Here is a 22,847-nt window from a genome sequence, read left to right as displayed (position 1 = left end):
CCATAGTGATAATTTCCACAATAATAACTGACTTCATCATGCCACAAAGTCATCAGAGAACCTCCAGACTCCTGCAGATGGTTACCCAGGGCTTATCAAACAACAGAAGCACTGCTGGGCATTTTATGCGCATTACTTTATTTAAAGCTCACAGCATGACAAACAGGGATTAAGCAGCATGCTCAAGGTCGGTAGGTGGTTGAACCAAGCGTCTCCAGTCTCCAGCCCCAGGACCCTGCTGCCTCTCAGAATAGAGAGCATTCACATAGACTAGTTTGTGTGTTTTTGAGTATACTAAGAATATTATATGTGAACTTTAATGAATTTCTGTAAAGAAAAGCTAATTATCTTGATTTAAAATACTATGTTAATGTACTGGTTGAATGACTATGAACATAACATGATATATTTGGCTTGAGGTCAGTTAGTCCCTACCTTCCAGGGAGAATGGGATTAGTTACTTTAGTGTCCTATACATTTGTAGGACACACATGTGCACACATTTACAGATATTAAATATATGCATATATGATCAAAAAATAGCACCCTATCAGGAATGCAAAGAATATTTTTCTCTATATCTTGACAAATTACTTGGAAAGTTAAAGAGAATCACCTAAAATCACACTTTCTTGACAATGACTCTGCAGTTAGAACATTTTAAAAATCTAGATTGACGCTATGCAAAACCTTCAAATCAGTATTTTTGCATAAAGTATACAATCTGGTTAGCGTTCATAAATAAGTAATGCCAAATTAAATAGCAAAGGTAAAAGAAAAAAGTATACTATCCTCCCTAATGTATCACTGATGTATCCTGATATTCTCAGTACTACTTGGCTTATATAGTCTGAGTCTTAAATATGACATTTATTAATTATGGGTTAAGTATGGTTATTTTACCTGTTAATCTGGCTGATGATTCTGATTTCCGGATTAGAACCACGTGAGACAGTTTCTTCACAAAGCAGATCTTTTCTCCGGTGTTTTCCCTCCTCCGTGGTCTTTCCTCCTTTTCTTGCTCATTTTGGCTCTGCTTCAGCTTTACAGTTTGAATCGTTTCTCTTTTTCATATGAAATGCTGGTGGGCATATCTTTGCCTCAAATAGTCCCAGATACTCAAAGTAAGTAAATACCTTTCAAACACCATGCTTTAAAATACTATGCTTATTTTGACTCAGGAATTCATACAGTATTGTATCAACCACTTTATAATTGCTAAACACAACTTAACATATATTTATTATTTTTTGGTAGATATCTGGTAAATAATTTTTTTTGGTGAAATTGTTACCACCTATGAAAAAAATCTGTCAGTATGTTTTTGAATCTGTCTCCTAAAGCAAAGGAAATAAACCAAAAATAAACAAATGGGACCTAATTAAACTTAAAAGCTTTTGCACAGCAAAGGAAACCATAAATGAAAACAAACTTCTGAATGGGAGAGAATATTTGCAAATGGTATGGCCGACACCACAACAGTTCAAAAGCATCAATGCCTTGGCATTGAGCCTTCTTTATGGTTCAGCTCTCCCAGCTGATGCTTTTGACTGTGGTATTGGAGAAGACTCTGTCCCTTGGACAGCAAGGAGATCAAACCAGTCAATCCTAAAGGAAATCAACCCTGAATATTCACTGGAAGGACTGATGCTGAGGCTGAAGTTCCAATACTTTGGCCACTTGATGTGAAGAGCTGACTCAGACCTTGATGTGAAGAGCTGAAAAAGACCCTGATGCCGGGAAAGACTGAAGGCAGGAGAAGGGGACGACAGAAGACGAGATGGTTGGATGGCATCACTGACTCAGTGGTCATGAGTCTGAGCAAGTTTCAGGAGTCAGTGATGGACAGGGAAGCCTGGTGTGCTGCAGTCCATGGGGTCGCAAAGAGTCGGACACGACTGAGTGACTGAACAACAACAAAACGGCCAACAAGGGGTTAATATCCAATCTATATAAACAGCTCATATAACATCATAAAAACAACTTGATTAAAAAATGGGCAGAAGCCTTGATAGTTTTCAAAAGAAGTAATGCAGAAGGCCAACAGGCACAGGAAAAGATGTCTGCTAGTCATCAGGAAAACGCAAACCCAAACCACAAGATCTCACCTCACACTTGTCAGAATGGCTACCATCAAAAAGAACACAAGTAATAAATGTTGGCAAAGATGTGGCTGGTTGATTGGAATATAAATTTCATACTGTGGAAAACAGTTTGGCATTTCCTTTAAATAACTAAAAGTAGTTACTATATGATCCAGCAATTCCACTCCTTGGCATATATACTTCTGGAAAAGACAAAAACTCTAATTCTAAAAGACATACACCCCAATGTTCATAGAAGCATTATTTACAATAGGCAAGACATAGAAGCAACCTAAGTGTCCATCAACATGAATGAATAAAGATGTGGTGTGTGTATGGATACACACACAAATAAGCCTATAATAGAATACTACTCAGCCACGAAAATAATGAAGGTTTTACATTTGCAACAACATGGACAGACTTGGAGGGTATTATGCCAAGTGAAGTAAGTCAGAGACAAATACTGTATGATATCACTGTGGAATCAAAAAATTCAACACACTGGTGAACATAACAAAGAAAACTTTCCAATACAGTGAATAAGCCGGGCTTCCCTGGTGGCTCAGTGATAAAGAATCTGCCTGCCAATGCAGGAAACACAGGTTTGATCCCTGGGCTGGGAAGATCCCCTGGAGGAGGAAATGGCTACCTGCTCTAGTATTCTTGCCTCGAAAATCCCACGGACAGAGGAGCCTGGTGGGATATAGTCCTTGGGGTCGCAAAAAGAGTCAGACATGATAGGCAACTAAACAGCAAACTACCAGTGGGGAGAGGAAGAGGAACAATATAGGGGTAGAGGATTAGGAGGTACAAACTATTACATACAAAACAGGCTGCAAGAGTATACTGTACAACGTGGGAAATACAGCTACTATTTCATAATAACTAAATGGAGCATAACCTTCAAACACTGCGAATCTCTACATGGTATGCTTGTAATACATCGCACAACTATACTGCAATTAAAAAAAGCTTAAAAGGCAGTCAAAAAAGGAAAATCTGGAAACATTTCAACGAAATAACCCACTAATTTATGTAACTTCCTTTGCTTAGATCTGTATTTTTCACTACAGTTACTTGACTTTTTAGGTTATGGTCAATTTCTTTTCAAGATTTGAAAAAACTCCACTAGATATGAAAATACTTTTCTCAGGAATTTTTCTACGTAATGCATAGCGTTTGATAACCAGAAGGGCTCTTTGAGTTAGAGGCAGAATCAGAAAAGGCAAGCAAAGACCTGGTCACAGCTCTGACTCACTATACTAAGGTTGATGAATGAAAATGTGAAAGAAGTTTTCAAAATCTGTTTTGCATCTGTTATTTCCTATCAACACATGAAGTGATGAACTAAAAGGAAAGAATGGACACTAGTCAGAATTACCTGAAGTCTAGGATGAAGTGTATGAGAGAACCAAGCTGTCTGCCGTGCGGTCCAGTTTCCGTGACCAGGGGCCTGAGAGAGCCTGTAGAGGCAACTGCTCGGTCACCGGGAGGGAGTGGGAGAGACGCCAGAGGCACGGGTTCCGCAGACCAAGGATGCAGTGGTGGGAGAAGGGATCTGGGTTGGAGACACCTGGTTTGAAAGCCTGCAGTGACACTTTCCACCTCCATGACCCTGGGCTAGGTGTTTGACTTTTAGGACTTTACATCTTTAGAAAAGGAATGATAACACCTACCTAGCAGGGCTGTTAGATTATATGAGATGATAAATGCAAAATGTCAGCACAATGCACTGCATATTGTAGGTGCTCAACAGGCATACCTTATTAATACACATCAGCCTGGTTATTGTAGGTGCAGGGAAAGATTCTCCAGTGGGTCCAATGGTTTCTTTTGACTATTTGTAGAAACATGACTTAACTACCCTCACTCTCCTTTATCTCCAAGAGCACAGTTTCCATGACAGGAAATCCTAGTCTCATATTTTTAATCTTCACAGATTTAAGTGCTAACAGATTTCCTTATACATCAGATTATACACTGATGGCTTTTTTATTCTTTGAGAAAAGGACAAAAATAGGGACTGAGAACTTCCATGACGCCATACTACAAAACTCAAGTATTTTAAATAAACGTAAAAGGAACACACAGTGATTACTAGGATGCTACATGGATTTACTAAAAAGAAACTTATCTTTTCAGACAGGATATAGATTAGGTCTGGGAAGTATGACAGTTGTGGCATAAATGAACTTTCTTAGGTAGAAGCCTAGGTCTGTCTGGATGTTTTTATGATAGCGTTGAAGCGGCAGTATGGGCTAGACTGAACACAGATTGACCTTGCCTCATGGGTCCTGCTAACCGTCTATCACAGGAGACGGTAGTTAGTAGGCTCGAAGAGACTGACTGCTCAGGTCTGTCTAGTTCTTCTTTGTTCAGTGATTTTCATGAAAATATGGGTGGCATGTTCATCAAAGCTATAGATGGACTTCACTGTAAGTAAAAAAAAAAATTGTCATGGATGCAAGAAATATAGCAGTAAAACAAAATTAAACAGATGCACTTCCTATGCTTATAGGTAACAAACTGGATGGCAGAATGAGGATGTAAAATGATCTCAGCACATTATAGTAATATAATCAAATTTAAAAGGGACAGAGGAACAGTTTGGCTTCTGGGGCAAAGATCTGGCTAAGCAACAAAACCTTGGGAAGAGACTTAGGATTTCAGTCAACAGTACGCTCGGTGACTTTCTAACAGTGTCATTCAACTTCTAAAAAAAGCTAACATGATTTTACGTTGCATTAATGGAAGTAGGTAGGCACTAGAACAGTGTGATTCTCACTTTTTTCTCATCCTAAATATGAATGAGAAATCATATGAACATTTTTCCAAATCACTGACTACAGTAACTCTCAGAGCAAGCTTCCAGTTCTCTTCTCGGGGTGAGGGAAAGGGGAGGGGTAGGTACTGTGAAACCACACCCATCCCCTGGAGATTCTGAAAAGCTGCCCTCTACCCCCCACTTGGGCAGGTATCACTCACCCTCTCCCCACTGCTCTCAGTCATCACCCAGAACAAGGTAATTAGTAGTCCATACCTTGAATATAACGTTTGGCTCTGGGCCTAAGACTGACGCATCCCAAGCACACCTGGTTGAAGTAAGGTGCTCACAGAACCTAATGAATGGGTGAAGGACAACGAACGTCTTCAGAGATCAGTGACTGGCTGGCGCAGGGACTCAAAACCAAGTTCTCTGAGGAAATGGAGATGCCTACTAAGTGCAAGGAGAACATGAGAATTATTTTCCAAAGGCTGAAGATCTGCCACGTGGAAGATGGTTTAGACGTACTCTGCTGCACAAGGTGGAACAAAGGCAAGAGACACAACTCAGGAAAGAACCTTCTGGCGGTCAGCGCTGCTGGAAAGTTTGATTGGGGGAACCTGCCCGCCTGGCACAGTGAACTTCAACAGCTGTGCATATAACATTGCTAATGTGTCACTAAAAAAATGAAGGAGTGAACTTTAAAAACTTGTGTTTAAAATGGAATAAACCAGAGCAGATTCAAAGCTATCTCTATGACGTGTTTCTCATTTGCTTACATTCCAATATACTTTCTGAGGGGAAGAAACAAGAGTAGGTTAGAGTGAGGGCGTTCAGAGCATCTACGGGAACCCAGGGGCACATGGGAATTTTTGTGGTGAACTCCTGGGCTAGAAAACCACTCAGTGTAGACTTTTTTCTTAGTATTAGAGTTGGGTGGGTGCCAGTGTTGTAAAGAATTACTTTAAAAATGCCTTGCCATTCTACGATTTTTGTTATCTAAGGAAACATATATTTACTTAGTTCTTCCTTCCATAAGTACTAAGAACATTAATACTGTCACAAAAGCCACACATTTTTTTAAGCTTTAGGAGCTGGCAGGGGGACTTCTCCGGCAGTCTAGTGGTGAAGATGCCACGCTTCCACTGCAGGGACCACGGGCCCCATCCTGGGCTGGGGAACTACTGATCCTGCATGCTGCACTGGGTGGCCAAAAAGGGAAAAAGAAGAGCTGGTAGGGGACGGGTTTCATAGGCAGCACTGGGTGCCACAGGGTCCGTCTCCCCTCTGTACACATTTCTGTGTATATACACATTTTTAAGTAAGCTAAAAAATTTAGTCATTATTTTTGATTAAAGGGTTTATTTAAAAAAAAGCTCATTACAGATTTATTTTGAGAAAATTGATAAAACACATTATGGTTAAAGAACAGAATTTATAATAAAATGTTAAAAAGTTTTTTTCAGGCTTCCTTGGTTTGTCTGAGAGTTGGCTTGGCAGGCTGTGCAGCTATGAAATATTCATATTTGCTGAATAAACGAATGACTGAATTGTTACTAATGTTCGCCCATAGTTCTCACACCAGAGGAGAAATTACAAGATTGTTGGCTGCCCCGATTTGCATATTTGTATACAGAGTGAAGAAGAGGTAATCATATCTCTTTTCTTTCTCAGGGAGACACGAAAAAGAAACATGAATAAATAAAATGAACTAGCTATGTTAGCCCCAATTTCAGATTTATGCCATTTCTTTTCTCTCTTTCCTATTCATTTCCCCTGTCTCCTAAAATTAAGTTCACAGAGTAAATGGTACTTACTGTCTATGAAATCAAGGCTGACCAATATGAGGAATGTCCAAAACAATACTATATTTTTACATTAAAAATCATTACTGAACAAACTTTTCTGGAAGAAAAATCACCATACATGTTCAGTTCTGTTGCTAAACATAGCTTAAGTCTGTTCAAATTGAACAGAGATCAGAAAGGCCGTTTATCTGCATTTTAGTACCATATCCTTTCCTTGGAGAATATCTAAGCCTTCAAGAAAGGCTGCCAACTGGAGTGAGGTCATTAGGATTAAAATGTAAAGAGTACATTTTACATTTACCTTTGCCCAAAGTTTGGAGAAAGTGCTTACGCTGAAAGATTTTACCTTGAAGCAAAAAGTCTGGAAAGTTATATTATCTTTTTGGAAAAAGACACTACTACTTATATTTCATTTGTCTACACTGTTAGTTTCTGAAGTGTTTTCTCCTTCAGTCTCATTTTTTTGGTCAGATACAATTCTAACATTTTCTCTGATTAAAAGTTTAAAAAACAAACATTATATTCTAAACATACATATGAACATAACTCTTATAACCCAGGCTGTGAATGACACAGGATGGAATTTAGACAGTCAAATGAAAAGTCTTTTAAGAAATGGAGATAAGCTGAGCGCCTACCTGCCATTTCCTGCCATGCCTGTATTATCATCTCATTAGCGCATCTGACACTAGCGACCATTGCTCCCTCCTGCCTAGATTCCATCCACCCTTTAGTTTTCATCATACTGGATTCCTTGGTTACCAGCCTCTCCCTGCTCCTATGCAGTCTCCTCCAATGACATTTCTTCCCGAGCTCATTCAACCAATAAAGATATTTTCTAAGGTCTCTCCTTAAAGACTCTTTTTCAGTTTTTAAGCAGACAGCTCTGAACACCTTCCATACTCCGGGAGCCATGCTGAGTGCTAAGGATACAACGATGAGTGATGGACAGTTCTGTTCTCAAGGAGCTTGCAGTCTGTTGGGAAGGAGATAACATTATAGTAAAAACTTCAAAAAGAGTTACAGATTTTGTTAAGTGCTATACAGGAAAAAACAGAGCATAGATTAAGAGCAATACAACAAAGGGACCTTACTGAGCCTGAGGCAGGGGTTTGTGGGGAGCTGCACACTTGAAGGATATGCAAATGGCAAAGTGTGAGCAGAGACCCTGTGTGGAGGAGGAGGATAGCGTAATGATAGGAGGTACAGAAGGGCATCCTCAGGGAGAGAGCACAAGCAGTGGAGGGGAAGAGGTAGTGAGAGTGCATCACACAGGGCCTTGAGGCCCGCCCCTGCCCTCGTGGTTTCAAATCTCAGCTCCAGGCCAAAGAGTCCACGACCATCTCCATTTGTTGGCACCAGTCCTAAACTTCTGACTGCTGGCTGGACATTTACACGTCCACATTCTCATGCCACCTCATTGTCTTTGGACTGTCGCAATGGTCTCCTAACTTTCTGTCCAGGTGCAAAACCACCTAAGCCGATCACAGAAAGCAGGGAGCATCACGTTCAAACTAGCAGCAGAGAGGAGTGACTACAGTGGGTCTATGAAAATCAACAGGATGGCAATAGTTCAGTAGCACGCAGTCTCAGAACTTAGGATTCCCTTTGATCCATACTGCTTTGAGTAATAGCGAAAACAAAACAAAAGAACGCCACCTCAAAATCCAAAACCCCAGACAAATGAGAACCTTCCCAAATTCTTAAATATCAATATTTGATAAATACTGAAAATCACATAAGGTAAAAATGAACTACTACAATTATACATTAAAAATACATGACAGCATCATTTTAGGAAGTACATAATTTATTACATGTGAGTTCATAATAAAATGGATACTTGGGAACTTTAAAAATGAGTTATGAGTAACAGATGTGAAATTCTCAAATCCTGAAGCCTGAAATACTAAAATTCTTGCATTTAAAAAAAACCCTCTTTCTCATGATTAGCATAGTTTGAAAATTATGATGCTTTTCCAAGGGAAAAAGGAGGAATTAAAAAATAGACACGTTGATGAAGGCAATGCGTTCTCCCCAGCTGGCTTTATGCTCCACTGAAGCTCAATATCGGATCATCTTTTCTTTACTTACAGGAAGCTGTCACTCTTCTGGTTTACAATAACCCTCCAAACAGAATGGAAAACGCTTGTGCAAAATGGCCCTCTACACAGGTTTTACCATTTTAATACACTTCTGGTCAACCACTTTCCCAATTCTAGGGTTCTGTGAGTGAACGCTGAATAATTTTAAATATTTTCCAGATTCATCATGGAGGCTGCTTTTCTTCTCTGCACTGTAATCGCACTGAGCTGCAATTGAAATGAACAATCAGTAAGTAGTTAACTTTTTCTATGGAAAATCTTAGACTAGTACAAAGTGTAATGCATCACAACTTACAATTACTGAAAATAACTTTATTGTAAGGCGTCTTGTAAGAGGTCACTTCTTGCGTTCATTTCTCTTTTACTCTTGAGACTTCAAAATGATTACACTAGAGATATGTGTGTCAAGTATGACTTTCCACAGCTCAGTGATATACTTACAATTTCAAAACATATTTAACGGATGAAAGGCATCTAGATTAAACGTTAACCAGGAAAGAGACTAGAACACAAACTAAGTGCAAGCCAGCACAGTGCAGGGCTGATAATAAAAAGATGATGACAGGTCATAGTAAGTCTACTGAGAAAATAATCCTTAAATATTAAGCTGGAACTGATGACATAGACACACGGTGAAAAATACCTAACGGTACAAAAGAGCACACAGCATAAAGGAAGTCTTCCCGTCTCCCTCCTTCACTCCACATCCCTCTTTCCAGGGACAACCACCACTTCCAGCCTCTAAACAAATTTCTTGAAGTATCCTACGTGAGAATACATGCACGTTATTGCTCCACTTTTCTTGAAGAATGACAAAGCACTCTGAGCAGTCTCCTACTTAGTCTCCTACTAAGCAGTCTGCGTTATTCCGTCTGTCTTTCATCTTCTGCGCACTCTGCTCCACTGCAGCACTTCTTTTGGGTTGTTGTTGCTTAGCTACTCTGTTTAGAATATGAGCCTTTTATCATATACTGCGACTATTTTTCTCAGTTTGTCACTCACGTTACTTTTATACGCAGAAATCTGAAATCGTACATAATCACATTTGTTTATTTTCAGAGTTTCTAGGTTTTGTGTCACCACGCTGGTTTCTAAAAATCCCATGCAGTGAAAAGAACACCATGCGGCATTCAGTAGTTTAGAGTGATGCACTCTAACCGTCTATACCATCGTCCCAAGACGGATGAAGGCCCTACAGAAATCATTGATCAGAATAGCACGTTCCCAGCATGACTCAATGACTACAGTGCAGGGTTTGTGCTGAGCCAATGAGGAGAGGCTGGACTGCCTGAGTAAAGACAACATGTGAGAGACAACAATAATCTTTTAACCCCTTTACTTTACTGAATATCAAGCCCTTGAACGTGAACGTGAAGTCGCTCAGTCATGTCTGACTCTTTGCGACCCCATGGACTGAAGCCTACCAGGCTCCTCTGTCCATGGGATTTTCCAGGCAATAGTACTGGAGCGGATTGCCATTTCCTTCTCCAAGGGATCTTCCCAACCCAGGGATCGAACCTGGGTCTCCAGTGTCGTAGACAGACGCTTTACCGTCTGAGCCACCAGGGAAGTCCCTTAGCAGGATATTATTTCTAATAGCAGTTCCCAATTTCTGGAAGAATATGGCAAAGTTAGAAAGGATTCAGAGAAGGCAAAGATAAAGATTTTTAAAAATTGAATATATGTCTTAGAAACAAAGTTTATGAGTTGAATACTTATAAAATAGAAAAAAAAAATACTAACCCCAGGGAATAAATTCCTCTTTGTGTTTGGGGAAAATGGTCAATGATTACTTTCTGTCTTCAAATGAGAACAGAATGGCAGGAACAAAAAATTTAAGGAAAAATCTGTAAGGCAGTTACTGACAAAATATTTTTTAAAAGGCTCACAAAGAGATTAGGAGAATCTGCCATTGGAGAGTTTAAATAACAGGAGAAATATTAGCATGGACTGTTGAGGTTTAATGCTGTTGGGAAAGGGATGGGAGTAGATGCCAATTGGATTATATCATCAAGGTTCTGTAACTGGACTCTTGTTACTGTCCAACTCCAGGGAGCTGGTTTTCAGTTCAGTCTGTTCAGTCGCTCAGTCGTGTCTGACTCTTTGCGATCCCATGAATCGCAGCACGCCAGGCCTCCCTGTCCATCACCATCTCCCGGAGTTCACTCAGACTCACGTCCATCGAGTCTGTGATGCCATCCAGCCATCTCATCCTCGGTCGTCCCCTTCTCCTCCTGCCCCCAATCCCTCCCAGCATCAGAGTCTTTTCCAATGAGTCAACTCTTCGCATGAGGTGGCCAAAGTACTGGAGTTTCAGCTTGAGCATCATTCCTTCCAAAGAAATCCCAGGATTGATCTCCTTCAGAATGGACTGGTTGGATCTCCTTGCAGTCCAAGGGACTCTCAAGAGTCTTCTCCAACACCACAGTTCAAAAGTATCAATTCTTCGGTGCTCAGCCTTCTTCACAGTCCAAATCTCACATCCATACATGACCACAGGAAAAACCATAGCCTTGATTAGACGGACCTTAGTCGGCAAAGTAATGTCTCTGCTTTTGAATATACTATCTAGGTTGGTCATGAAGGCAAAATGATAGGATACCAAAAGAGGAACTCCCCAGGTCATTAGGTGCCCAATATGCTACTGGAGATCAGTGGAGAAATAACTCCAGAAAGAATGAAGGGATGGAGCCAAAGCAAAAACAATACCCAGCTGTGGATGTGACTGGTGATAGAAGCAAGATCCGATGCTGTAAAGAGCAATATTGCATAGGAACCTGGAATGTCAGGTCCATGAATCAAGGCAAATTGGAAGTGGTCAAACAAGAGATGGCAAGGGTGAATGTCGACATTCTAGGAATCAGCGAACTAAAATGGACTGGAATGGGTGAATTTAACTCAGATGACCATTTTATCTACTACTGCAGGCATGAATCCCTCAGAAGAAATGGAGTAGCCATCATGGTCAACAAAAGAGCCCGAAATGCAGTACTTGGATGCAATCTCAAAAATGAGAGAATGATCTCTGCTCATCTCCAAGGCAAACCATTCAATATCACAGTTATCCAAGTCTATGCCCCAACCAGCAATGCTGAAAAAACTGAAGTTGAATGGTTTTATGAAGACCTATAAGACTTTTTAGAACTAACACCCAAAAAGATGTCCTTTTCATGATAGGGGAGTGGAATGCAAAAGTAGGAAGTCAAGAAACACCTGGAGTAACAGGCAAATTGGGCCTTGGAATGCGGAATGAAGCAGGGCAAAGACTAATAGAGTTTTGACAAGAAAATGCACTGGTCACAGCAAATACCCTCTTCCAACAACACAGGAGAAGACTCTACACATGGACATCACCAGATCGTCAACACCCAAATCAGATTGATTATATTCTTTGCAGCCAAAGATGGAGAAGCTCTATACAGTCAACAAAAACAAGACCAGGAGCTGACTGTGGCTCAGATCACGAACTCCTTATTGCCAAATTCAGACTTAAATTGAAGAAAGTAGGGAAAACCGCTAGACCATTCAAGTATGACCTAAATCAAATCCCTTATGATTATACAGGAAGTGAGAAATAGATTTAAGGGCCTAGATCTGATAGATAGAGTGCCTGATGAACTATGGAATGAGGTTCATGACATTGTACAGGAGACAGGGATCAAGACCATCCCCATGGAAAAGAAATGCAAAAAAGCAAAATGGCTGTCTGGGGAGGCCTTACAAATACCTGTGAAAAGAAGAGAGGTGTAAAGCAAAGGAGAAAAGGAAAGATATAAGCATCTGAATGCAGAGTTCCAAAGAATACCAAGAAGAGATAAGAAAGCCTTCTTCAGCGACCAATGCAAAGAAATAGAGGAAAACAACAGAAGGGGAAAGACTAGAGATCTCTTCAAAAAAATTAGAGATACCAAGGGAACATTTCATGCAAAGATGGGCTCGATAAAGGACAGAAATGGTATGGACCTAACAGAAGCAGAAGATATTAAGAAGAGGTGGCAAGAATACACGGAAGAACCGTAGAAAAAAGATCTTCATGACCCAGATAATCATGATGATGTGATCACTCACCTAGAGCCAGACATCTTGGAATGTGAAGTCAAGTTGGCCTTAGAAAGCATCACTACGAACAAAGCTAGTGGAGGTGATGGAATTCCAGTTGAGCTGTTTCAAATCCTGAAAGGTGATGCTGTGAAAGTGTTGCACTCAATATGCCAGCAAATTTGGAAAACTCAGCAGTGGCCACAGGACTGGAAAAGGTCAGTTTTCATTCCAATCCCAAAGAAAGGCAATGCAAAAGAATGCTCAAACTACCGCACAATTGTACTCATCTCACAGGCTAGTAAAGTAATGCTCAAAATTCTCCAAGCCAGGCTTCAGCAATATGTGAACTGTGAACTCCCTGATGTTCAAGCTGGTTTCAGAAAAGGCAGAGGAACCAGAGATCAATTGCCAACATCTGCTGGATCATGGAAAAAGCAAGAGAGTTCCAGAAAAACATCTATTTCTGCTTTATTCACTATGCCAAACCTTTGACTGTGTGGATCACAATAAACTGTGGAAAATTCTGAAAGAGATCGAATACCAGACCACCTAACCTGCCTCTTGAGAAATCTGTATGCAGGTCAGGAAGCAACAATTAGAACTGGACATGGAACAACAGACTGATTCCAAACAGGAAAAGGAGTACGTCAAGGCTGTATATTGTCACCCTGCCTATTTAACTTATATGCAGAGTACATCATGACAAATGCTGGACTGGAAGAAACACAAGCTGGAATCAAGATTGCTGGGAGAAATATCAATAACCACAGATATGCAGATGACACCACCCTTATGGCAGAAAGTGAAGAGGAACTCAAAAGCCTCTTGATGAAAGTGAAAGAGGAGAGCGAAAACATTGGCTTAAAGCTCAACATTCAGAAAACGAAGATCATGGCATCTGGTCCCATCACTTCATGGGAAATAGATGGGAAACAGTGTCAGAGTTTATTTTTTTGGGCTCCAAAATCACTGCAGATGGTGACTGCATGCAGCCATGAAATTAAAAGACACTTACTCCTTGGAAGAAAAGTTATGAGCAACCTAGATAGCATATTCAAAAGCAGAGCTGGTTTTAAGCAGGCGTTTTCTTTACCACAGGGCTTCCCCTGTGGCTCAGCTTGTAAAAAAATCTGCCTGCAATGCAGGAGACCTGGGTTTGATCCCTGGTTGGGAAGATCCCCTGGAGAACGGAACAGCTACCCACTCCAGTATTCTGGCCTGCCATGGACTGTATAGTCCATGGGGTTGCAAAGAGTCGGACACGACTGAGCAACTTTCACTTTCTTTACCATGGTCCTTAAAAAAGATAAACTTGAAGCTTTAAAGACTGTGATGTAGAAATTTAATTTCTATGTATCTAATTACCTATTTACCACTCAATGACCATGCTAAGAGCTTTATATGTGTTAACTCCTTTGATCTTTCAATAACTCTATCAGGGAGGTGTTATTATCCTAAATATGAACAGACTGAGGCTTAGAGATGTTGAACCTGCCCAAGGTCACATGGCTAATTAATGGTATGAGGTTATTTGCTGGACACCAAAATACCTCCACTCAAGATACTGCCCTGAACATGTTGGCTCCTGTAATCTTATAATCTAAATGAATAAGTGAATTCTTAAATAATGAGCTCATCCTTCAGTGCATAATTTCATAAGAAATTAAACTTACCTGATAAAACTATAATTACTTTTAAGAAGGAAAGGTAACAGAAGGGCAAGTTATGATTGGATTTTGAGAGCCATGCCATGCTCATACCAGAAGCAGATTAACAAAAAAATCTATAAATATCACAAACTGAATTCTGTGAGTACTTAGGGTTAACTGCTTTACTTGCTTTACTATATATGAAATTATCCAAGAATAATGTTAATTATTAGACTAATAATATCTAAGAATAATGTTATTTTTGATCAAAACAGTAAATTTATAACCAAATATAATTAATAATACACTTGGTTTGTTTCTATCTAAACTATCTATTTCCAGCCTATCTTTATAATCACTAAACTCCTCTCATTTTGTTCCTAACAGGAGAGACTATTTGCTCCTACTTTAGAACAAATGGCCCATTTCATTTACGTGATATGTGAGCATTATGAGTAACTGTCCCTTATTATTTCATGGATGTTCTGCATTTTCTACTCTATTTCCCACTGGACAACTTTTATGTGGTATTTGAGATTTATATGGTCACATACAAATGTCCATTAAATGAAGTTAAACCTATAAGCTAGGTAATTTTTTTTCTATTTAAAAACTGCAATAGGAACAGTTAGTGCAATTTGGAACACTATATTCAAAGCAATGTAATTCACTTTCAAATCTCTCAGTGAATACCTGCCTAGTTTTAGGCAGAACATAATTCTAGAGCAGTGCTTACTGTGAGAGTTGCTCTATATGATGCTCCAAATATGACAGTCATGCCTTCATGCAGCTTTTGAGCATCTGAAATCTGACTAGTGTGAGGATTCCAATTTAACTGACTCACATTTAAATAGCCGCTAGTGACTACAGCTATCCATATTGGACAGTGCAGTTCTAGATCCAGGTGATGTTTATTTCTGTTTCTAAAGTTTACTTTTTCAATCTCAAATATTAAAGAGACTAATTTTAAGTAGCTTAGTCAAATAAAAATAAAATACTCGTTCTCTGGAAACTGTTGAGGAATGTTTTTAATCTGTGACTTACTCAGACTCTCATCATCCAGGCATAATGAGGCTGCTTCCTACCTGCTGGGAGGCCGAAGCAGCTCTCTGTTCCGCTTCACTCAGTCGCCTCTGAAGTCTGTTGGATTTTTCCTGATGCTCTAGAATTAACTTTTCATTCTATTAAGGGGAAATACAAGACAAGTTAGAGATCTGTACGTGGCATGGAGGTGTTTCATGGAATTATCAATGAAAAATCTGAACATCATTTTATCACTTACAAAATGCAATGACAATATATCTCCAAATTCTTATTTTTCAAGTTATGAACGCCAAAGCTCAAAGCTGGTTTTACATTATGACTAAATTGGTGTCCTCCCCGCCCCCACCACCACCCACCGCTGTCACAAACCACCAAAGAAAGTGAATTAAATCCAAAGCAAAGTGAACCTGAAGTTAAGACGAGGATGTTCAGTTTGAGATGCTAGAAAACTGCTCTGCCATCACCTGCGAGTGTGAGAGCACAGACCTGGGCCTCACAAGCAGAGTGTCATAAGGGGCGGGCTGAGTCTGCATTTTTTGTCAGGCTCTTGGGTGATGCGGACACTGTTGGCTGGGGCGCTCAGAACCACTGTGCTTGCAGAGCTTCCAGGGAAGTGGTGACATCTTGCACACATTATTAAGTCAAGAAGCAGAAAATACTCATTCCAGAAATCCTGATTTTTACAGAATTAGACTTATTTTAGGGCTTCCCTGGCGGCTCAGCAGTAGAGAATCTGCCTGCAGTGCAGGAGACCCAGGTTTGATCCCTGGGTCAGGAAGATCCCTTGGAGAAGGGAATGGCAACCCACTCCAGTATTTAGCCTAAGCGACTGAGCGACTAACATTTGCACTATTGAGACTTATCTTAAATGATTTACATGCTGAAGTGAAGTTGCTCAGTCGTGTCTGACTTTTTGCGACCTCATGGACTATAGCCTACCAGGCTTCTCAGTCCATGGGATTTTCCAGGCAAGAGTACTGGAGTGGGTTGCCATTCCCTTCTCCAGGGGATCTTTCCGACCCAGGGATTGAACCCAGGTCTCCTGCATTGTAGGCCGACACTTTACCCTCCGAGCCACCAGGGAAGCCCTGCTGATACACTGAAAGTATTACTTAAAAAAGAGAAGGTGGGGCTTCCCTGGTGGCTCAGTGGTAAAGAAACTGCCTGCAATGCAGGAGAAAGTGAAAGTGAAATCGCTCAGTCATGTCCGACTCTTTGCAACCCCTTAGACTGTAGCCTATCAGGCTCCTCCGTCCATGGGATTTTCCAGGCAAGAGTGCTGGAGTGGATTGCCATTTCCTTCTCCAGGGGATCTTCTCAACCCAGGAATCGAACCTGGGTCTCCCGCATTGTAGGCAGATGCTTTACCGTCTTCCTTGGTGGCTCTCCTGCAATGCGGGAGACATGGGTTTAATCCTTGGGTCAGGAAGATCCTCTGGAGAAGAAAATACCAACCCACTCCAGTGTTTTTGCCTAGAACATCCCATGGATAGAGGAGCCTGGAGGGTCAGGCACAATTTAGTGACTAAAACAACAACAAACAACAGTAATAAAAGAAGAAATCTTTTCCAAGTTTCCCAATACATCTGCATATATCAGAGGGTATCAGGGTCAACGGAGTTATTAAGGCACTAGTAGGGGTTGTGTTATATTTAAAGAAATACCCTGAAGCCCTTATCCCCTTGGCTATGGATGCAACCTTACTTGGAGTAGGTTCTTTGTTGATGACTAAGTTAAGATGAAGTCATTAGGGTGGGTTCTAACCCAATATGACTGGTGTCTTCATAAGAAGGGGAAATTCGGACACCGAGACTGACATGTACAAAGGGAAGAACATAGGAAGACACCATCAGCAAGACAAGGAATGCTTAAGGCCACTGGAAGTGAGGAGGGAGGCCTGAACAGACTGTCCCCTGGGAAAGTCAGAAGGAACCAGAGCTGCTGTCTTCCTGAGTCTGGACTTCCGGCCTCCAGAACTGTGAGTCAGCCAGTATCTGCTGACTGAGTCACCCCAGCCTTTCCTCCTCTGTTAGAGCAGCCTCAGGCAACTACACAGGCATCAAGACTGTCAATCTGTCACAACATGGTGTAATGCAGACAAGTGCAAGCCATCTATCAATTAAAAAATGTATTAGCCTTCTCCACGCTTAACTACTAGCCTGAAAAAAAAAGTCTATGCACACACAGAATTATTATATAGTTTTTTTGAACTAGATAGTTCCTGTGTCCCAACATACAAGCGATAAGAGTGAATGTCATGCCTAGTAATACAAAATACTGAAATAACAGTATCCTGTTAAAATGTGCTTATTCTATTTCTTATTGTGCCCAAAAGCAAAATTAAATTGTATGAAGAGAACACTATTAGCTGCTCCAATTTACCAAGATGTTTAAATATGTAGTCTTAAATTTAAGAGGCACATCATTAACATTAGAGAAAACCTGAGGAAAAACTGCCATCCTCTATACTAATCATTTTCATAGTTACAATCAGATGATATATAAGGTACATATTTCTGTGCTGCTACCATAATGGTGAAGGCAGAGTCCAGATTAGATAAATCATAATATATGTAAATGTTCTTTTTCTAACTAATCATTTGAGTTGCTTTTGATCTTCCAGAAAAATAACATTACTGTGTTGAATATTTTCCTTTAAAATTTTTTTTCACATTTTAAATTATTTCCTTAGGACAGATTTGTGGAAGGGGGAGCTACATCAAAGAGTATTTTAATGGCTATGGTCTAATTGTTTTCTAAATTTCTCATGTCAATTTATAATGCTATAAGACTGAAGGGCAATGACTTCACTAATGCTCCTATGGAAGGCCATAGAGAGCTAGTGGGCCATACAGCCTGTTAATGAAATTCCAAGAAATATGTCAGAAGTTAAAACATCAAATAAAGAAGTAGAGTTCTAGAAAGTTCTAATTATAATCTAGAAATTGTTTAACTCTTTTTCTTCAACGAAAACGATAAACCCTTGTTAACTTTAGTTCTAAAGCATTAACGTAAAGGAATGCTTTCATATATTCCAGTAGGCAAATGTCGATATAATCCAGTAGACATGTATTTCCTACATGTCTTTCTGATGGATTAAAGCAAAATTAGTGGAACTGGGTTAAAAAAAAAATCTTAGACATGCACAGAAATAAAGAGGATCTGAAACAGCACAAGCTACACTGGTGAAATTGAAACAGGAGCTCTGTCTGTCATTTAAATATGATGAATCACTGATGTCCAAAGCTTTTATTCGCATTATATTATGTGTGGACTTTTAGTGTTATGTATGATTTCTGCAAGAAATACTCACATCCGCATGGTCATTTCCAAGTAGAGAATTAATTTGGACTTGGCTCAGGTAAGATTCTATAGCATGCGCTTCCCAGGAGGGCCGTTATCTTACCTCAACTACCTTTTCATTTGCCATTTCCAGCTGAGAAAGCAGCTCTTGGGTATGAAGTTTCTGTCGACTCAGCTCACTCCTATTAATCAAGAGAGAGGAAAAAGAAAAGAAAAAACCATTACTATAACTGTTCACAAACCTAACAAAATAGAATCTTTATTAGTGAGGTACATGTTCATGTTCTGAACAAAAAATATCTTGTGTGCAAAATAAAAGTTTCTTACTAATAGGCCATATCTGGAATGACTCATTTCTTTGTAAAATATACATATATTCTGGAGAGTGGTAGTACAACAGCGAGAATACACTTAACACTACTGAACTGTTCACTTAAAATAGATTGAGACAGTAAATTTTACAATTTAAATAAAGGTTAAAATTGTCCATTTTATATTAGGTATATTTTACCACAATAAAAAAAACAAACCTCCCCTCACATATTTCAAAAGTGCCAAAGTATCCCTTATGTCACTATCTTGCGATATTATTTGGCATTAAAATAAAAGTATATTCATATTAAACATACAGTATTTGTTGTTTTTAATGTTCATATAGCGCTTCTTAGAGAGGCTCAATTCTTAGAAATTTAAGGTAATGTTAATCACTCCAAACACCATTTCAGCTTAGTATATTCAGGATTAAAATATAAGTTTTGGTTGTTATTTGCTTTATCTTATGCATTCATATCCTTTATGCTTTATTAGATAGAATTATGCACATAAGGGTCATCTTTTTTTGTTGTTGTTTAACATATAAGCATTGTATTTCCTTTGGCCAAAGATAATCTCAAAAGTCCCAGGTTAGAAGCAGATACAATGGAGACTTTAAAATAACTTTTACAAGATCAAATTAATCTGAGTATTAAAATAGTTCATTCAGGACTGGTTTTTATCCTCTGACATTACTTCTGCTTCTAAAATAAATCAGTAGATTAACACTGCCAGTTATCAGCTTTGACTTTTTTTCAAAGTGAGCCTAAAAACCTGGTAAGTTCTGCAAGTGTCCTATATTTGAATGGATAGTTGTTAAAATCAGCAAGCTATTTGTTATAAATACATAGGATAGAACAAAAAATGTCCACAATTCAATTTCACAAATATCTACTGACCACTCTAGCATGTGGTATAAACACCTGGGTGTGCCATAACAGAACTGACAGACTAGTGGGGAATGGCTTGTTCCTACTCAGTGGCTTCATCAGTACAGGTCAGGTCACTGACAATGAGGAGCTTGAGCACTGGTCACTGAGTGCGTGACAGACAAACTCAAATGTTTCACCTTAGCTAGTTTTGGTGGTAACAATACCAGGTGGTGCTGGTGGTAAAAAATCCACCCGCCAATGCAGGAGACATAGGAGACGCTGGTTTGATCCCTGGCTCAGGAAGATCCCTTGAAGGAGGAAAGGGCAACCTGCTCCAGTATTCTTGCCTGGAAATTTCCATAGACAGAGGAGCCTGGTGGGCTACAGTCCATGGGGTCGCAAAGAGTCAGACACGACTGAGCATGCATGCACACGTGTGACAATAAGGTAGGATAAACTGCAGTGCTTAAAGTATCTCGTGTAGCTTACGGGCTTCCCAGGTGGCACTAGTGGTAAGGAACCCACCTGCCACTGCAGGTTAGATGTATGAGGCATGGGTTAAATTACTATTACTCCTCAACATAACAAAGAAAAGCAAAATGACTAATGTGGCCAGCCTTCTGGGCTGAATGCAATTAAATGGTATGCACATCAGTGCTAATGAGAAATAACCTTTGAGTATTATTGAGAGGAAGACGATACAGTGATCATATTTATAAAGTTGGCCAACACTCAGTTTATACAATACCTTTTCAGACAACACCTACTGCATGATTTGATACCTATGCTATTTGCTTACCCATGACAATTTATTTGAATAATACAAATAATTTCTAATAATTACTATTAGATAGTAATAATTTCTCACAAAATTTAGGATCACAATGATACAAATTATTAACTTAAAAAATGCATTTATTTTTAATCGGACGATAGTTGCTTTACAATGTTGTGTTAGTTTCTGCCATATAACAACATGAATCAGCCATCAGTTCAGTTGTTCAGTCGTGTCTGACTTTTTGCGACCCCATGAACCGCAGCACACTAGGCCTCCCTGTCTATCACCAGCTGCTAGAGTCTACCCAAACCCATGCCCATTGAGTCGGTGATGCCATCCAACCATCTCATCCTCTGTTGTCCCCTTCTCCTGCCTTCAATCTTTCCCAGCATCAGGGTCTTTGCAAATGAGTCAGCTCTTTGCATGAGGTAGCCAAAGTATTGGAGTTTCATTTTCAACATCAGTCTTTCCAATGAACACCCAGAACTGATCTCCTTTTGGATGGACTGGTTGGATCTCCTTGCAGTCCAACGGATTCTCAGTTTTCTCCAACACCACAGTTCAAAAACATCAATTCTTTGGTGCTCAGCTTTCTTTATAGTCCAACTCTCACATCCATACATGACCACTGAAAAAACCATAGCCTTGACTAGACGGACCTTTGTTGACATAGCCATAGATACACATATATCCCCTCTATCTTGAAAAAATTATTAACTTTAAGTTCCTTTTCATCTGTGTAAATGTCTATTCTATTGTGTATCAAGCAGTCACCCTCACTGGACAGTGAGCAACACTGCTCTCCACCAAGAAAGTGGAGATAATGGTAATGGTAGTAATAATAGCAAACATTCCCCTGCTTACTCTGTGTGGTGGTGCTAGTGATAAAAAACCCACCTGCCAATGCAGGAGATATAACAGACATGGGTTCAATCCCTGGGTTGTGAAGATACCCTGTAGGAGGGCATGACACTGCACTCCAGCACTCTAGTATTCTTGCCTGGAGAATCCAATGGATAGAAGAGCCTGGCAGGCTACAGTCCTATAGGTTGCAGAGTCAGATATGACTGAAGTGACTTAGCATATCGCTATTCTAAATACTCTAAACTAAAAGGTCAATTTTCATTCCAATTCCAAAGAAAGGCAATGCCAAAGAATGCTCAACTACCGCACAATTGCACTCATTTCACAACACTAGTAAAGTAATGCTCAAAATTCTCCAAGCCAGGCTTCAGCAACACGCGAACCCTGAACCTCCAGATGTTTAAGCTAGATTTAGCAAAGGCAGAGGAACCAGAGATCAAATTGCCAACATCCGAGGGATCACTGAAAAAGTGAGAGAGTTCCAGAGAAACATCTATGTCTGCTTTATTGAGTATGCCAAAGCTTTTGACTGTGTGGATCACAACAAACTGTGGAAAATTCTGAAAGAGATGGGAATACCAGACCATCTGACCTGCCTCATGAGAAAATCTGTATGCAGGTCAGGAAGCAACAGTTAGAACTGGACATGGAACAACAGACTGGTTCCAAATTGGGAAAGCAGTATGTCAAGGCTGTATATTGTCACCCTGCTTATTTAACTTACATGCAGAGTACATCATGAGAAATGCTGGGCTGGATGAAGCACAAGCTGGAATCAAGATTGCTGGGAGAAATATCAATAACCTCAGATATGCAGATGACACCACCCTTATGGGAGAAAGTGAAGAAGAACTAAAGAGCCTCTTGATGAAAGTGAAAGAGAAGAATGAAAAAGTTGGCTTAAAGCTCAACATTCAGAAAACTAAGATCATGGCATCCAGTCCCATCACTTCATGGGAAATAGATGGGGCAACAGTGGAAACAGTGTCAAACTTTATTTTTTTTGAGCTCGAAAAACACTGCAGATGGTTACTGCAGCCACAAAAATAAAAGAGGTTTACTCCTTTAAAGAAAAGTTATGACCAACCTAGAAAGCATACTGGAGAAGGCAATGGCAACCCACTCCAGTACTATTGCCTGGAAACTCCCATGGACAGAGGAGCCTGGTAGGCTGCAGTCCATGGGGTCGCGTAGAGTCGGACACGACTGAGCGACTTCAG

General features: G+C 39.9%; 1 protein-coding gene and 1 non-coding gene across 2 annotated transcripts in view; both read right to left on the bottom strand.

Moving 5' to 3' along the window:
- Positions 1–8,858: 8,858 nt before the first annotated feature.
- LOC132658036 (sodium channel and clathrin linker 1-like) overlaps positions 8,859–22,847 on the bottom strand; it is a 77,709-nt gene continuing 63,720 nt past the window's right edge. The window contains exons 2-4 of the mRNA XM_060401021.1: positions 18,905–18,983; positions 15,499–15,635; positions 8,859–8,971 (exon numbers count right to left, since the gene is read on the bottom strand). Coding sequence (XP_060257004.1) covers positions 15,510–15,635; positions 18,905–18,983 — 205 coding nt within the window. The 3' untranslated portion in view covers positions 8,859–8,971; positions 15,499–15,509. The remainder of the gene's footprint in view (positions 8,972–15,498; positions 15,636–18,904; positions 18,984–22,847) is intronic.
- Positions 10,262–10,333, bottom strand: TRNAR-ACG (transfer RNA arginine (anticodon ACG)). The gene has a single exon. It is a non-coding gene; the product is annotated as a tRNA-Arg (tRNA).

Source organism: Ovis aries, chromosome 17, assembly GCF_016772045.2.
Source record: "Ovis aries strain OAR_USU_Benz2616 breed Rambouillet chromosome 17, ARS-UI_Ramb_v3.0, whole genome shotgun sequence".
NCBI classification, from domain to species: domain Eukaryota; kingdom Metazoa; phylum Chordata; class Mammalia; order Artiodactyla; family Bovidae; genus Ovis; species Ovis aries.
This window is presented reverse-complemented; position numbering and strand designations above follow the sequence as displayed.